The sequence below is a fragment of the Trachemys scripta genome, chromosome 1 (genome assembly GCF_013100865.1).
Source record: "Trachemys scripta elegans isolate TJP31775 chromosome 1, CAS_Tse_1.0, whole genome shotgun sequence".
Classification (NCBI taxonomy): Eukaryota; Metazoa; Chordata; order Testudines; family Emydidae; genus Trachemys; species Trachemys scripta.
In genome coordinates, this window is record NC_048298.1 from 126,526,209 (window position 1) to 126,542,617 (window position 16,409).

General features: G+C 42.8%; 1 protein-coding gene across 1 annotated transcript in view; it reads right to left on the reverse strand.

The window, feature by feature from the left end:
* Nucleotides 1–13,189, reverse strand: part of LOC117871880 (potassium voltage-gated channel subfamily KQT member 1-like) — a 466,257-nt gene extending 453,068 nt beyond the window's left edge. The window contains exon 1 of the mRNA XM_034759710.1: nucleotides 12,822–13,189. Coding sequence (XP_034615601.1) covers nucleotides 12,822–13,189 — 368 coding nt within the window. The remainder of the gene's footprint in view (nucleotides 1–12,821) is intronic.
* Between the last annotated feature and the right edge of the window lie 3,220 nt (nucleotides 13,190–16,409).

A 16,409-nucleotide genomic window follows, 5' to 3' on the forward strand; every position in this document is an offset into this window, starting at 1 on the left:
CAGCAAGAAAACCTCTCTTGCTGCTCTCCTGACTTCAACCTTCCCTCAGGAACCACATACAGTCTACCAGATTCAATAGCCCCCATCTCCTGACAAACTAAGGCTGTTCTAACTCAGCAAATCTTTCCTCCCAGTAGGTCCCAGGTGCCTTCTTTTAAGCCTAATTGGGAGGCAGCAGATAAGACACAGGGGCACTGCCTCTGCTCCTTCTTAAAGGGCTAGTGTCACCTTGTGACACACTTTTTCTCTGAAAAGAGGGCAGGGTAGTGGGGGAGGAGTGGGTAAAACCTTCTTATACATACAGCCTTAATCACACCAAAACTGTCTCCCGTGCTGCCTCAGCAACAGGTGTCTTGGATTTCACTCTGAAAACCTAGCCACCCTAGACCTACATTAACTTGTCCTTTACATCTTGGTTGTCAGAATAGGTAAGTTTTAGAACCAATGAGTTATTTAAAAGACTAAGCAATCTTTCACTGAGACTGAATGGCTCACTTTTCAAATTGTATTTTGAGCTATTTAATTACAATTATACTTTCCATTAAACATTGTACTAACATTTCAAGGGCAAACTGCCTAGGTTAACACATGCATAATTATCTTTAGCAGGGTAATAAACAACCACCTAGCAAAGAGATGCCAGCCCACTAACTCTTATAAATATGCACCCAGTACATATAAACTCCTACACTTCTGTTGCCATGTGGTTTAGTCTAGCTTACTGAAACCAAGTCAAACATTTCAACAGTTTCAAATGTATTTCCAGTGCTACTTCAAATTTGCTCAAGTACGTAGCACTATTTGACATTCTGCAAATAAACTTCAAACCATTGCTGCTTTGAGAAGATGAGCTAAATGCCTGCCAAGACTAATTTTGAATACTTTCTGTCTAGCTGAACATCGTCAGGAATACTACTCAGGAACTGATCTATCCAATCTATTTGTCTCTCGTCAAGTAAATTCATGGCTGAGTCGGTTTCCCTATCTGTAAAATGGGAGGGGAGGAATTATTTCATATGTGTGATGTGAGGAATAACTAACACTTGTAATGCACCTTGTATTAAAAAGCAGTTTATAAATACTAAAAAGCACTCTTATTGTGGCAACTTCAAACTATATCTGTATAACTAGTCATGGATGAGTTTTGAGTGAAGGAGACCAATGGTCCTTCACAATAACTTTGAGTTGCAAGCAGAAAAACAAAATTTCCATTTGTTGTACCCTTCACTTTGAGTCTCCAAGGGTAGGATTTGTGAAGAGACTGAGCCATTGCAACACTGAACATCATGGCACCTAACTTTTAGGAGCCTAGAAAAATCATAGGAACAACATTATGATCCACAAAGCAGAGTTAGGCATCCATGCTCCCTATACAAGGAATGAGGGAGAAATAGGCACTTAAGAATGTGATCCACAAAAAGTAACAGACTGGTGGGTTAGATAAACATCTAAGCTAGTCAATAGGAGATGCCGACCAGAGGGGTGTGATGCCCTCCCTTCTTTGCAGAGTTGGGCTGGTCTGCAGGGAAGCACCTATTGCTGCTAGTGATCCCTAAACAGGAACCAGTGGCCTGAAATCAAGCAGTTTAGGTGCCTAAGGGGTTTCTTGCAGGAATGAGTTTAGCACCTGCATTGCTCCCCACAAAATGGCCAGGGGCAGGGGGTCAGAAAGACTCTGTAGCCTAATGGTTAGGGCACCCACCTTGTAAGTGGGAGACCCAGGGTCCAGTTCCCTTCAGTCTTCTATTATTTATCCACTGCTTCAACATGAGTGACTGAGGGAGCCCCCACCTGAGACTATCCCATAGCTCAGTGGTTAGAACACACTCCTGAGTGGTGAGAAACCATTGTTCAACCCCACTCTGATGGGGCAGGGTGGGGTAGGGGAATGAACCTAGGTCTTCTACATCCCAGGTAAGTGCTCTAAACACTGGGTGGCAGCACCAGTTCCCCCACCACCTCCTCTTCCAGATGGATTTTGAATAGGACCCTATTCAGTAAGCATGCTCAGAGGCCACCTACTGCATCAGGCCCAGCATGCAACAGAGGCAAGTGAGCACCTGTCCTCCCCTGGTTTGTGAATTGCTCTAGATCAATGGTCCCCAAACTGTGGGGCACACACCCCAAGGGGGGCATGGCAAAAAGTTTGGGGACCGCTGCTCTAGATTTTAGGTGGGAGATGGGCATCTGGATGCCTGGAGGGAGGCAGCACTGTGCATGCCTCAGGATCTAAAACTTGCACCCAGAGAACTTTTACAGAGGAAAGTGAGGTGACAAATGAGTTTAGGTGGCAGCCAAGCAGAAATCTCATGGATCACAATGGTGCCATGCACAAGAACTTAGGCACCTACCTTTAGAGTTTTGGCACCTAAATTGCTTCGTGGATTGCACCTTTAGGGGCTCAGTCCTGCAATGTGTTAAGCATCTCACAGAATCAAGCCTTTAAAGCTCATTCCTGGAAGATATGGCATGCCCTCCATTCCCAATGTGAGCACTGCACAAGTCACAGGATTGGGCCCTAAATCCCTTAAATTTGCAGCAATAGCAGATTAGTGTGTAAAGTTCTAAGGGAGACCAAATAGCCAATGACGTTCAGAAATGTTTTCTTCTGTATGTCTTTTTTTGGCAACAGGGAATGAAATGCCACAGTAACTCAGATACTGTGGTGCAGTAAATGTTTTTAATGTTATCTACTTTACAGTCTTTCCCATGATACTAAAAATCATGTTTTTAAAAATGGGCAGGAAATGGCATTCAAAAAAATTCCACCACAATCACCAATAATTCTAGCAAAACAAATTATGTGTCCCCAGGGATTTAAAGAAGAATACAACCTAAGACTTGAGAGAATCACAAAAAGAAGTGTATTTTGTGTTAAAGTATATGCATCCAGTAGCAACCTCCTCCCAATCCATGACAATCACCCAATCAAACATGCCACCTTAAACAGTTAAAGGAACATCCCCTTTAAGAAATAAATGAAACTTTATTTAGCTTTTTTCCTAATCATTTATAACTTTCCATAATAGATTTCATTTCTTTCTTGTATTGTTCTCAGATACCAGAAATCGAGCAGTACGCTTACACTTTGCTCAACCCCCTAGCACAGGGATCGGCAACCTTTGGCACGCAGCCTGCCAGAGTAAGCCCCCGGGCCGGTTTGTTTACCTTCCACGTCCACAGGTTTGGACGATCGCGGCTCCCACTTGCCGTGGTTCGCCACTCTAGGCCAATGGGGGAGGCGGGAAGTGGTGCGGGCTGAGGGACATGCTGGTCGCTGCTTCCCGCCACCTTACCTAGTGGGCTGCGCGCCAAAGGTTGCCGATCCCTGCCCTAGCATCTAAAGTCTGCTATACCAGGAGGGAAAACCTATCAACAGACAGGTCTGCAACTGCTGTGTATGCCAAATATAACTAGTACATTTCTAATTCAGAACACTTGGCAACCTAACTTCTGTGTAAAAATTCTAAATAGTGTTTCTTACCAGCACAAGCAATTACTGAATTAAACCCTCTCTATGGAATACCTTAATGAGACTATTGCCACATTCAAATCTGAATTTTGATTTTGAAGTCATGAGACTCTCACATGCAGTCATATGCTCCTTATTGCTTTGAACTTTAGGTGTTATTTATGTTGTGCATATAGCAATCACATCATTTGGGGACTCCTGTTAAGGGGAAATATCTGTCTGCACTCTAGAGATACTTGTTCCAAGGATCCAAAAGGGAATTAGAGGGCGCCTTAGAGATAAAAAATTACAAATAATGGGCTGCAAGTTCCATTTACTGATAACGGTAAGAGAAACACTATGCTAATTTACTTGCTGAATGCTTTTAGCGGTGGTTTTCAACCTGTGGTCTGTGGACCGGTGGGAGCCTACAAACTATGTCTAAGATTTCCAAAGGGGACTGCACTTCCATTTGAAAATTTTTAGGTGTCTGTAAATGAAAAAAATGTCGAAAACCACTGCTAAAAGTATCACTAAATGAGAGTTGTTACATTAGAGGTAGTCTACAGAAAGTCCACAAGTTCAAGCCTTCTATAATTTTCCATGTAAGAACTATTTACTGCTAATGATTAGGGGTCTACCAAATTTGCGGCCGTGAAAATCGCATCACGGACCATGAAATCTGGTCTCCCCCATGAAATATGGTCTCCTCTGTGAATCTGAAGGCAGAGCAGCAGCTGCTGGCCGGGCACCCAGCTCTGAAGGCAGCGCCACAGCCTGCAGCAGCACAAAAGTAAGGGTGCCAATACCACACCGCCTTTACTTCTCTGCTGCTGCTCGTGGCGGCGCTGCCTTCAGAGCTGGGTGCCCAGCCAGCAGCCACCACTCACCTGTCACCCTGCTTCAGACAGTGCCACCGCCAGTAGCAGCAGAGAAGTAAGGGTGGCAAAAGCACAACCCCCTAATAGGCTTGCAACCCCGTTTTGGGTCAGGGCCCTCAGTTTGAAAAACACTTCGGAGAAATCACATATATTTCATGGGTTGGCACAGAATAAATAGCCATTTTTGCAGATGTGTAACACATCCATGAAATTTGCTATTTATGCCATGACCAACCTGCAAAAAGTGTTATTTCCCCGCGATTTAAGTAGACCCCACTAATGAGCTCTGAAACATGACAATACTTAAATATTTTTAAAATGTAAACTGTAACAGCAGCCCTTAATTTTTCAGTTGCCTTAGTCATTAACATTACCACAGTATTTCCTACACTAAATTTAGGGAATACAATAACATGAGAAAAGTAAGGATGAATAGTTAAATACTCAGATCAGGAAAAGGCAATATTTAGGGTGCCCTAGCAACCTTAACTCTGTTTCATATTTATAGACATTATGATACAGCCTTCAACTACTGGATCACATTATTTCACAGAATTTTTACAAAGAACTTAGATTTACATCCATATCTTTTCCCTTGATACACTTTCATTCTTGTGTACTTATTTTCAGTGTTATAATGACTCAGTATCTTTACTGACACACCTTTTAATCTTTTCTCTAAGGCATGTATTTAGGTGCCTAGCTCCCATAGAAATCAATGGGAACTAGCCATGTACTATGCAATTTCTTCTCAAGCAGCAGCTCGGCCTTTATTGGATATAGTCTGAAAGAGGCAGTTAACTAAGCTAACTTAGTGGCAATCTAGGGCCTAAAATGCCATGCGACATGCCAACAAACATTCACTATTACTCTTTGTAGATATACTTGCACCATTTTACACCACATGCAACTGATTATTCCATACTTCTCAAATGACTATAAGGATTTGTCTGACATACATGAAGTATTACTTCAGATGCTACACAGCTTGGTTGTGTCTAAGGTTGTGGAAAACCCTATCCCAAGCAGAGTTTCTAATACCCTGAAAAGAGAGAACAGCTGGAGATTCCATTAATTCCAACAGGGGTCTTGCTGTGGCTGATCAATTTTACAACTCAGACTCAAAAGTAGATAAAAATAGATAGAAAAAAGCTGTTGATAAATTAGATGTGAAACAATATGTGATCATATAAAGTGAAGTACTGAAGTATAATGAAGATACGCCAGGGGTCAGTTGAATTTGTGCATACAGTCTTGGTCACTTTCTGACTTGACTGCTTCACCATGGGATCTTAAAGTTCTCTTAATATGGTTTTTAAAATATATATAGTCTGAGCTGGGGAAGGGGTTGAAAGGAAAAAAAACCCTCCATAATGTGATCATGTATGGCTTAATAATCCTAGAAAAGGGATCGGCAACGTTTGGCACGCGGCCCACCAGGGCCCATCAGTTTGTTTACTTGCCACGTCCGCAGGTTTGGCCGATTGCGGCTCCCACTGGCTGCGGTTCACCTCTCCAAGCCAATGGGGGATGCGGGAAGTGGCGCAAGCCGAGGGACATGCTGGCCTCTGCTTCCTACCGTGGCAGACCACGTGCCAAAAGTTGCCAATCCCTGTCCTAGAATTTCTCATCCCTATACCACATGAGGTCTGCAGTACAAAATCCCTCTGCTGTGCTCCTTAGGAGCTGCGTAGCTCTTATCTGACAAGATACTTAAGGAATGAGGAAGGCCGGTGTTCATTTATTTGTTTTTTGAATACACCTAGGTGAAGTAATCTGGGATGTTTGCTCTAAGAATAAGATTTTTATTATTTAGAACTTATACAGTATTTTTCACTCAAAGCCCTTTTTGATTACTACTTAGACCTCAACATACCCCTGTGAAGACGGTATTGCAGTCATCATGCTGTAGTTTAACCATTTGTATAAAGTAACCTTTAACATTCTCAAGGTCACATAACAAGGAAATAGCATAGGTGGAAACAGAACCCAGGAATCTGTCACCTAGTCCTCTGCACTAAACCCTAGGCCAAACTGGGGGTGTGAAGCTACTTTGTACTAGCCTAGTATGGACCAGCTATCCAGGGGATCCTGCTGATGCCTGTTAACTGTTTGTTAATATGCTTTGATCTAGTCCCTTTTCAAATAGGACTAGATCAAAGTTCATTAATGAACTCTTAATGCATGTCAGCAGGGTTCACATGGACAGATGGTTTATGGCAGGCTAGTGCAGGGAAGATTCACACCCCCGCTTGCCAGGAAAACATACAAGAATTTCGTCTCCCTTTTCATACAAACAGTACTTGTTTTCTCTGCTGAGTGCCAACGTGGGTTCCAACCTATGCTCACTGTACCAGTGATTATAATGTGAACATTTGTTCACTGAGAACTCGACTGAGGCCAAAAACTTCTTTCATATCTCCCCCAACAGACATTAAGTCGTCTTCACTACTGACTTGGCCTAGACTCAAACCAGTTGCCTACAGGTGAAAGGTTCACTCTCTCACGATAAATCCCTGAGCCATCCTGATGTCCCTTCCCCGACACCTCCATCTAAATTATTTTCAGTGACTAAGCCGACTGTACTAAATATTAACTCATCCATGTTGGACAGTAACAGTGTCTGTGATAAGTTAATAGTACCACCAATTTCACATTTTTACATTGCTCCATAATACAAATAAATACAAATGTAAAAGGTTTCTGATGCAAATATAAACCTTGACTTAGAAGTCAAAAGGGACCAGATTCTCACCCCTATGTAAAAAAGGAACACTTCCCATGGAAATCTGTACATTACCCCACAGCAAGTTATTGGGAAAGTGGTGTTTACATCCCTGTAGGAAAGGCTACAAGGCCCTTGCTAAGCTCTCCCTCCAGGGAGCCCTGGGAGGCCAAAGTAGTTTATGTTGGTCCTGAGCCCCACACATCAGCTCCAGCCTGTGGCAGCTCCACCTGGGCATCTTGTAGTATGGTTAATGAGCTGTACTGAGCATATATACAACATTTGATGGGGAAAGAGGGGGAAACAGTAGGCATCCCCACAGCCCTCCCTGAGTCTGACTGCTCCCTTCATGTGGACACAGAATAGTGCAGAGAGACCTCTGCAGGATGCAGTGGTGGGAAGGACATGGCATCGTGAAAGTACCTGAGTTTCGCTTCTATGCAAAAGTGTGTAGATCTACACATGGAGGACCTCTTTATGTGCAGATCAGAGGAGTTGTGATCTGCCCATAGAAACAAGCTTAACTGTAAGTGAAGGATCTTTCCAATTTTCAAAAAGCACTGTTAGATACACAGACCACTGTGCATCACACTTATCTTCAGACTTGTACTCAACTTCTGACTTCTGTGTCTGAAACTAATGGGCCAAGCCCTGCTCTGATTTACACTAGTGTAAATTCCATTGACTTTAAATGACCTTCATTCTTTAACTGAGTGGAGTTATACCTGATTGACACTAGTGTGAGGGCAGAACTTGGTCATTTATACGGTATATGATTACAAAGTAGTGGTTCTCTTGGTTTAACTTTCCTTTAAGCTGGAGATGATCACTTTTCCACCATCGAAGTCTCTTATCTTCAAGAAACTATCTGTGGTATACTAATTAACAAGTGTAAACTGTGAAATTATTCGAATATTTAAAAAATAAATGTAATATTTGCACTTCTATCTTGATGGCTGGCAATGTCCATTTTACTTTGAAAATCTCTGGTTCAAGGGTAACAGACTACAGCAATTCCCAACCTGCCATAATACTGGTTTAATAGCAGAAGATCATCGTGTGAATAAGAAACATTTTAGTATTGAATATGCAAGTTCTCTTTTCAATAGCAAACAGTTCCAAATCAGAATATGTATGGGTTTCCTTTTGGTCAACTCTTATATTAAGTTTCAATGACAGAAAAGTTTTAATGGGACAACACAAGTGAATAAAGATAACAGGGTTTGACCCTCAACTCTATGTTAGGTTTCTGTACTGTTGTTGCTATAAATGTCCTTGTTTTCCAACAGGGTGGCCACCATTTATTAGTAGCTAAGAAATTCCAGTTGCAGTTAATGAAAATAATTTTATATCTTACTTGTTGTTAGGTGCTGCTCAGCTCACTGTATCTGACACAGAGTGGTCTCTCTATTGCTTGCAGTCAGAACAGAACAGAATCCTTATCTCCATGCGAGGATATGAACAAGCAACTCAATCAAAGTCATTTCCTTTTCTAGGGTGCACATATAACAAAAACCACTTCCCCACCACCAGCCACAACTTTCCTGTCTTCATATTTGCCACCTGGGACTTCACTTTAGTGAGCCTCAGCTGGATCTATTTTCTGACCACCTACCCCTTCCCGGTCTGCTTCTCTGCTCCTGGGACCTGCCATGAAAACTGGACTGTGCATTTGAATCCTAATGAAATGTCTGTCACCAAACTCTTGGGAGGTCCCCAAAGACCTGGACACATAGCATACCCTGTGACATAGTCTAGAACATTAGTCAGATAAAATGTATTGTACTATGCTTTGTGTTCATTGTTATTTGATTCCTAAATTGGGGTGGAATAATTTTGTCATTATGGAAAATTGGCTGCCCGTATCTCTTTCCAGCCAATGGGCATGCCTATGCTAAATGAGATGTTTAAGAAACCTAACAGTATTTTACATTATAATCCAGCCACTTGTTATTCAATCCGCAAACTAACAAAATGTTTCACCAAGATATAAAACATGTAAGATGTTCCAATCATAGTTACAGGATCTAGCTGTCTGGATTTGCATAGTAACTTTAATTAAATATAATCTTCTTTCATCTTTTTTATGCACATAGTAGAAAGTAATTGGAGGGATTAAAAGCAAAACTTTGGTGCAGAAAGGGGGAAACACAATACCCATGTCTTATTAAAGTGAATTTGTCTGCCATGCTACAATACTCCAGGGTCAAAATTACACGTCACACAACTACTTCAAAAACAAAATCTGAGGGTTATACAGTGCTATCTTGGCATGTGACTAGGATTTAAGCAAATGCATACAATAGTTGAGAACTCAAATTCAAGCAAGGCACTCCTGTGTCTGGACTAAAGACCATATGGTCAGCAGCTGGACTCTAAGATATATTGATACCCAGTACTTTAAGGAGCTTCAGTAGGAGCAGAAAAAAGGTTGGAACAAAAGAGAATCAAGACACCACATACTGTGCACCACTGCTATTTCTGCTGCCCTCTATTCTCCTTCTGCCCACAAATGTAATCTTTCACTCTGTTCATGAGAGTGCTCTCAGAGTTCACTTGTCCAAACAGTCCTAACAAATGTGAGAACTACTTGGGTAACTAAGGATTTGCAGGATTGGGATCTTAATTTGTAAGTAAATATGTAAGACATAGGGGGCAGGGATGGGAAAATTCCTAAGCATACCCATCCTTCAAAACGGTTGATCGATTAAGTTTTGGGTGTAATCATGAAGTTAGTTACACCAGTGTAAATCTGGAATAATTCCACTGAGAAAATTAGCTAATGTGGATTTAATTAAGAAAAAAAATCTGTTCCTTTTCTGGTTTTCTAACACACAGGTTACAACAGTTTAAGGAGTAATTAGTAAATTTTGAATCATATCTGATCAAGTTTGTTGCTTTAATAAAAGTTTGAGATCCCAGGGGAATTATAAATACTACATGAGACAGTAGGTTGTCATAGTAATTTCAGAATACAAGAGGGTTGGCAAGTTCCACAGAACTTGTGTTCACCTTGCCTTGTCTTTTTTCATAGTATGTGCACTTTTCATAGCTGAATCGGAAGTACCTGTCTTTTTTTAATCTGACTCCGGTCCCATTTGGATATAAGTTCCCCACAGGTTTGTAAATGACTAATGTTGTCACTGTAGTATGTGGAGAATCTGAGGAGAGTTAATGAAAGTTGTGCATCTAATTCCCCACATTCTACGCAGATAGATTTAGTCATAAAACTTCAGTTACATACAAGGAAGAAGAGAGTTAAGATCCTAGTGATCCATGTAACATGTGGATTCCTTACAAATTAATTATATCTGTAATGCATAAATGAAATGGGCACATTTTTAAAATTTTGATACTCAGTTTTTATTCATGGCATTATGTCCTTTAATCATATTTACTTTTGTATGGTATATCTACACTTTGTAAAAATCCTTGTACTGTAAATGTATATACTATATGATCATTAGGGAGCTAAAGCACTTAAGTGGACACTTAGATGCAACTAATGTCTAAAGAATCATATACAAGTTTTCTTTTAATAAAAATAAGCACTTCTTGGTGAAAAGTTTTTAAAAGTGGGGTGAATGGGGGAATTAAGTGGGTTTTAGTTTTACTAAAATCATTATGCCGCTAAAAAAATTAAAAAAAAAAATTCTATTAACTCCAGTGGTTTCCCCCAACCGCGGTCTAGTTTTTAAAAAAATCACAGCCACAAGCACAAATTAAAGGTCAGCCTTAGTTTGCCCTCATAATCGGTATTTCATATCTCAAACGCATTTTAGTGAGACAAATAAATCCCAACCTCAAATAGGCTTAAACCATGACCATTCACATATTTAAATCTATACAAATGAAATCTGTTTAAGCCTTAGGCATGATTATATACTATAAGTATAGTCCTTGAAAGAGGCCCTATCTGTTTACTTGGCAAAATTTCATGAATCAAAACATCATTTGATAAAAGCCAAGATAATCTTGAGGCAGAAAGGAAATAAATAGTAATAAGACTATCTACTTTATGACTAACAGAGGCTTCGTGGTTTGCCCTCATTTTAAAACATTGCTGTATCTTTCTAAGTCTTTTTTCCAAAAAGTAGGTGTTTGACACTCTCTTGCTTACTTGAAATGAGTGATGGTTTTCTTAGGATAAGGAATGCATGCTCAGGTCCTAAGAAAGCACCTGAGACAAACACAAGAGGTATATGCTCCACTTTCTTCATAACAAAGACTTTTTTTTTTTTTGGCTCAATCTTAATCTCATTCCAGTCAATGATGAAACTCCCACTTGATTCAATGGGGGCACGAACAGGCCCTTTACTGTAGCAAAAAGCAAATAATAGTTACTGTTAAGGTATGTCCCATGGCAGCCCCTGGCAGAGATCCTCCCAGCCTGGGTCGACAGATTAGGACTCGCCAGGGCCGGCTTTAGGGAAAATGGCGTCCTGGGTGAACTTGTATTTTGGTTCCCCTGGTCCCATGGGTGCCCTCCATTTTCCTTGGCCCCCAGGATTCCCCAGGCTCCCCACCCCTCTCCTGTGCCCCTAACCCCTGCATTCTGCCCGCTTCGCCCCAACCCCTGCACTCCCCTCCTGCGTCTCCTAATCCCTGCACTCCCCTTCTGTGCCCACATGGGGAAATTGACCTGGATGCATGGAGCAGCTGGCATTGCTGCTCACTCTCCCCCTCCAACGCTGCCCCTCCGCGCGCCCCTAGGGGGCTGTGAGTGGAGGAGCAACGTCAGGGCTCTCTGCATCCAGGTCACTTTCCCCACCTGGGCTGACCTGGTTGCACGGAGCGCTTGGTGTTGCTCCTCACTTCCCCACTTACAGCCCCCGAGGGGCACAGAGGAACATTGGGGAGGCAAACAGTATCTGTGCATCATCACTGTCCCGCCATGTTCCTCTGTCGGGAGGAAGCAGGGAGAAATCTGGGTATCCCCCCGCACGCGGCACCCCCTGCCAGCCAAGAGCAGTTTCCGACACTACATTGGCAGCGCGCATTCTGCGCTGCTGCACAGCGCCCCCCTGACCATGGCACCCTGGGCGGTTGCCTGGGTGGCCCACCCCTAATGCCGGCCTTGGGGCTCGCAGGACTTGTGCTACCACACTAAAAATAGCCTTGTGGACTGCATTTTTAAATTTCAGCTTGGGCTGGAGCTTGGCCTCTGAAGCCCACACCTCTTCCTAGGCTTCAAAGCCCAAGCTCCAGCCTGAGCTGCAATGTCTACACAGCTATTTTTAGCATGGTACCATGAGCCCCACAAGCACAAGTCTCTTAATCTGGGCGAGGAGGGGGCTCGCTGCTGCCCTTAAGTCAGTTTTGTAACTGCAGGATGATCAATGCGCATCTACAGTCAAAGGATGTATCTGACCAGAACTAAGTCTTATACATCTCCTTGTCTACTGGAACAATGTAAATAAATTAAGACAGAGATAAAAAAAGTGTGGTAATAGTACTGGACCTTTTTTGTCTTGTATATAGCAAGGATGAAGGACAGTATTTGAAAGAGAAGCCACAAGTAAAAATAAAAACACTGAAGGACGCCAGTGAACTGCACTAGAAAAGTTAACATGTATAAGGCCTGATCCTTTTCGGAACAAGCAGTTCCATCCATTTCAGTGGGATTACTCATGAGAGAAAAGACTGTCCATGTGAGTAAGGGTGCCATACTCTGACTCATAGTACTCTGGTTTCTGGTAGACCATGAGTGCACAATTTCATATAGCTCTTACATCAGAAATTATGTGAAAATATAGGTACTTACACAGTAAAATGGTAAATAAAACACTTCCATCCACTAGGCCTCTCCAGGAAGTTGTAGACATCTCCCTGCATGCTAGTTTTGGTTAAATAAGGGCCATAGAAGCACTTGGTAGTGTAGGTCCTACGGATTTCACTTCCTGTCATAGGTTGGTTGCTGAGCTGGAATGCTGAATCCTTTGTGTCTTGTTCAGAGTTAGGGGGAATTCCTGATCCATTATTCACCATGGTATCTGGAGCTAGAGCCACTGAAGAATATTGCTTATTGTTTAAGTTCCCTGTGACTTCCAACAATCCTGAAGACTTCCTATGACCATTCAGACGACCTAACTGGGAGCTGGAGCTTTGACCCTGACCACAGAGGTTATACATCGAGTGCCCACCAGTTTCCCCATTAACGCAGGACATTCTGTAATGAAGCACAGGTATTGCTAACCCTGATCAATATTTAAAATAATAAAAGAAGGTATTGTATGTCCTTTCTGTCCTGGGTGTTCTCCAATAACTGATAAGATGTCTTTCTGCCGTTATCCTGGAACTCCTCTGTGACACAACAGTGTGAGCCGCCAGCCTGTCACCTGTTGTCATTCAGAGGCTCTGAAATTAAATCAGAAGAACATATTAGACAATGGAGACACAAGAAGTAACTAGACGGTAAGACTTTTGGAGGGGGTAGAAAATTTAGATTCAATGTAATGACAATTAAACAAAAACAGGCTTAAAAGTTACTAAAATAGCACAACACAAGTACCTTACCTTCCTCTTAGGTGATTCTATCAAATCATTTTAGATTCAGTGAATACAGAAGTGTCCTTTACTGCAGATAGAACTGCTACAGTTGCAAATTTATCAGTGCTTCTGTTTTCTGAGGGTCTATACATTGACTATAAGCTCACTGTGGGCTAAAGCATAGTATACATAGATTTAAAATATGGAGCTTCATTATTATGTTGCATTCTGAAAGACTTGGCTAGGATGTAGAACAATTTTAAGATTGAGAATGAGCAATTTCAGACATGAGAGACCTGATCCTGCAATTGTAACTCCTGATGTGCTCAGTTAGACTTTTGCCCAAAAAACAACAACAACAACAACAAAAAGCAGGACTCTGACTTTATTATGCTCCTTTAACTCACAATTTTGGTAGATCTCTGTTGTTGCAGTGTGTTAAATGAAAGATCTAGGGCCTGATTCTGTTTTGCTACAACAGCTTTATATTGGTAGTAATGACATTGACCTAAGTGAAGTCCTGCTTGTGGAATAGTGTGGAAAATTTGGCCAATAAAGCTTACCTTGTATTTCACCAGGGCCGGCTCTGGCTTTTTTGCCGCCCTAGGCAAAAGCACTTGGTCAGAGTTAGGGGGAATTCCCTAGGCAAAAAAGCCACCCGCCGCCAACACCATCCCCCCCCGCCTCCAGCGTGGCAGGGGAGGGCGCCGAGCCTGGACGCGGGCCCACAATCCCCGACCGGCCGGAGCACCGGGAGCAGGGCGGAGAGCCCGGCCGGGGCTCTCCCCGGCAGCCAGAGTGCCGGGAGCAGGGCGGAGAGCCTGGCCGGGGCTCTCCCCGGCGGCCAGAGTGCCGGGAGCAGGGCGGAGAGCCCAGCCGGGGCTCTCCCCGGCGGCCAGAGTGCTGGGGGGAGGGCGGCGAGCCCGCTGCGGCTCTCCGCTCTCCCCGACCGGCTGGAGTGCCGGAGAGAGGGCGGCAAGCCCGCTGCGGCTCTCCATTCTCCCTGACCGGCTGGAGCGCCGGGGGAAGGGCGGCGAGCCCGCCGCGGCTCTCCGCTCTCCCCGACCGGCCGGAGCGCCGGGGGGAGGGCGGTGAGCCCGCTGCGGCTCCGCTCTCCCCGGTGGCTGGAGCGCCGCGGGGAGGGCGGCGAGCCCAGTCGTGGCCCCGCTCTCGGGCCGGAGTGCCCCGCCGCGCCGCCCCCCTCCAGGCGCCGCCCCAAGCACATGCTTGGTGAGCTGGTGCCTGGAGCCGGCCCTGTATTTCATAAGACAGACTTGAATAGCTATAGTCTAATACGTGCTAACATATGTCTACATTTATTTTTATATCAGAATATAACAGTTTTGCAGGTTTTAGAAGTCTGTTTTCTGAAGGGACATTTTTAAAATTGCCTCAATTCTTACACATGTCCATAAAAATATAAATATAACATTACAGGTTTTGCTTACCCTAACAAAAGCAAGGCAATACTGGAATTAATGCTGAAATGATGGTTAGAACTCAAGTCAGGATGCCTATTAGTTGCAGTTGATTTGCTCCTCTGTCAGAGGGGCCTCAAACATACCATATGATCTGCTATTACCTCAGCATAACAGAATAATTTAAAATGGAATTTTAGCCTTAAGCTCCTGCCTTTTGTCAAATTAAATTTATTCGTTTTGTTGCTAAGATCTTAGTGCATGAGTGAATAAATTGTCATTTTAATACTTCTAAGTAGAGCTCTCTTCCAAAGTATTTCATGAAATGTTTACATGGGGTAGTGGACTTGTTACCAAGTGAACTATTTTTTTTCTTAATGCATTTTGCAATGAGAAAAATATCCTTTTTAATCACACTGCTGATGGATAAATACTTCTAATCTTAATTTTCTCTAGCTATTTCCCTCAGTGCTAAAAAGCTATCGGGAGCAATTGCAAATTTAAAGCAAGAAGCCTTTCAGTCCACCCAATTCACAAGATGAACCTATGTTAAACAAATATCAGAACTATTCTCACTCAGTCCAATTCATTTTACAGGGCTTAAGGGTAACCAGACAAGTGCTACTAACAAAGGTCTGTTAACCAGCATTTGCAACCAAGGCTACATAAAAAAACATTTACTAGCGTGCTTAATTTAAAAAAGGGAGATTCCACTCACAGACAGAAATAAAATGAAGAAAAACCTGAAACCATCTGGCAAGCAGCGCATACTCTCTCCTGTTGTACGTCCCTTTTCTCCTCCTCTCTGCTCCTCAGCTACATATGGCAGATTTCATAGGTGCAGAGAGAACTGTTGTCTGACTCTGCCCCCTAGCTTATCAAGCCCCACCCTTACCCATCCAGGGTAACCTCCCTTATATCTCCCTTGTCTGTTTTCCCTTGAAAGTAGGTGTGAGGCAAAAAAGGAATTAGGGACTCCCAGTTCTGATGGTTTTATCATGTCAGAGAGGAGCATTTGTGCTTCTCTGCTGTTATGTCACTAGCAGCAGACATAAACTATAGTTTAGATGTTCACTTCTCCCCCCGTCCCTACCACAACCACCCATCTTTTCCTACCTGTGTATAACTAATTAAAAGGATTAATAATGGTATTTCCTTCACAATCTTTTGAATTAAATTATGCACTGGTACAAGCTGGCGCTACGCCTTTGCAGCAGTCTCTTATATTCAAGTTTCAGAGTAACAGCCGTGTTAATCTGTATCCGCAAAAAGAAGAATAGGAGTACTTCTGGCACCTTAGAGACTAACAAATTTATTAGAGCATAAGCTTTCGTGGACTACAGCCCACTTCTTCGGATGCATATAGAATGGAACATATATTGAGGAGATATATATACACACATACAGAGAGCATAAACAGGTGGGAGTTGTCTTACCAACTCTGA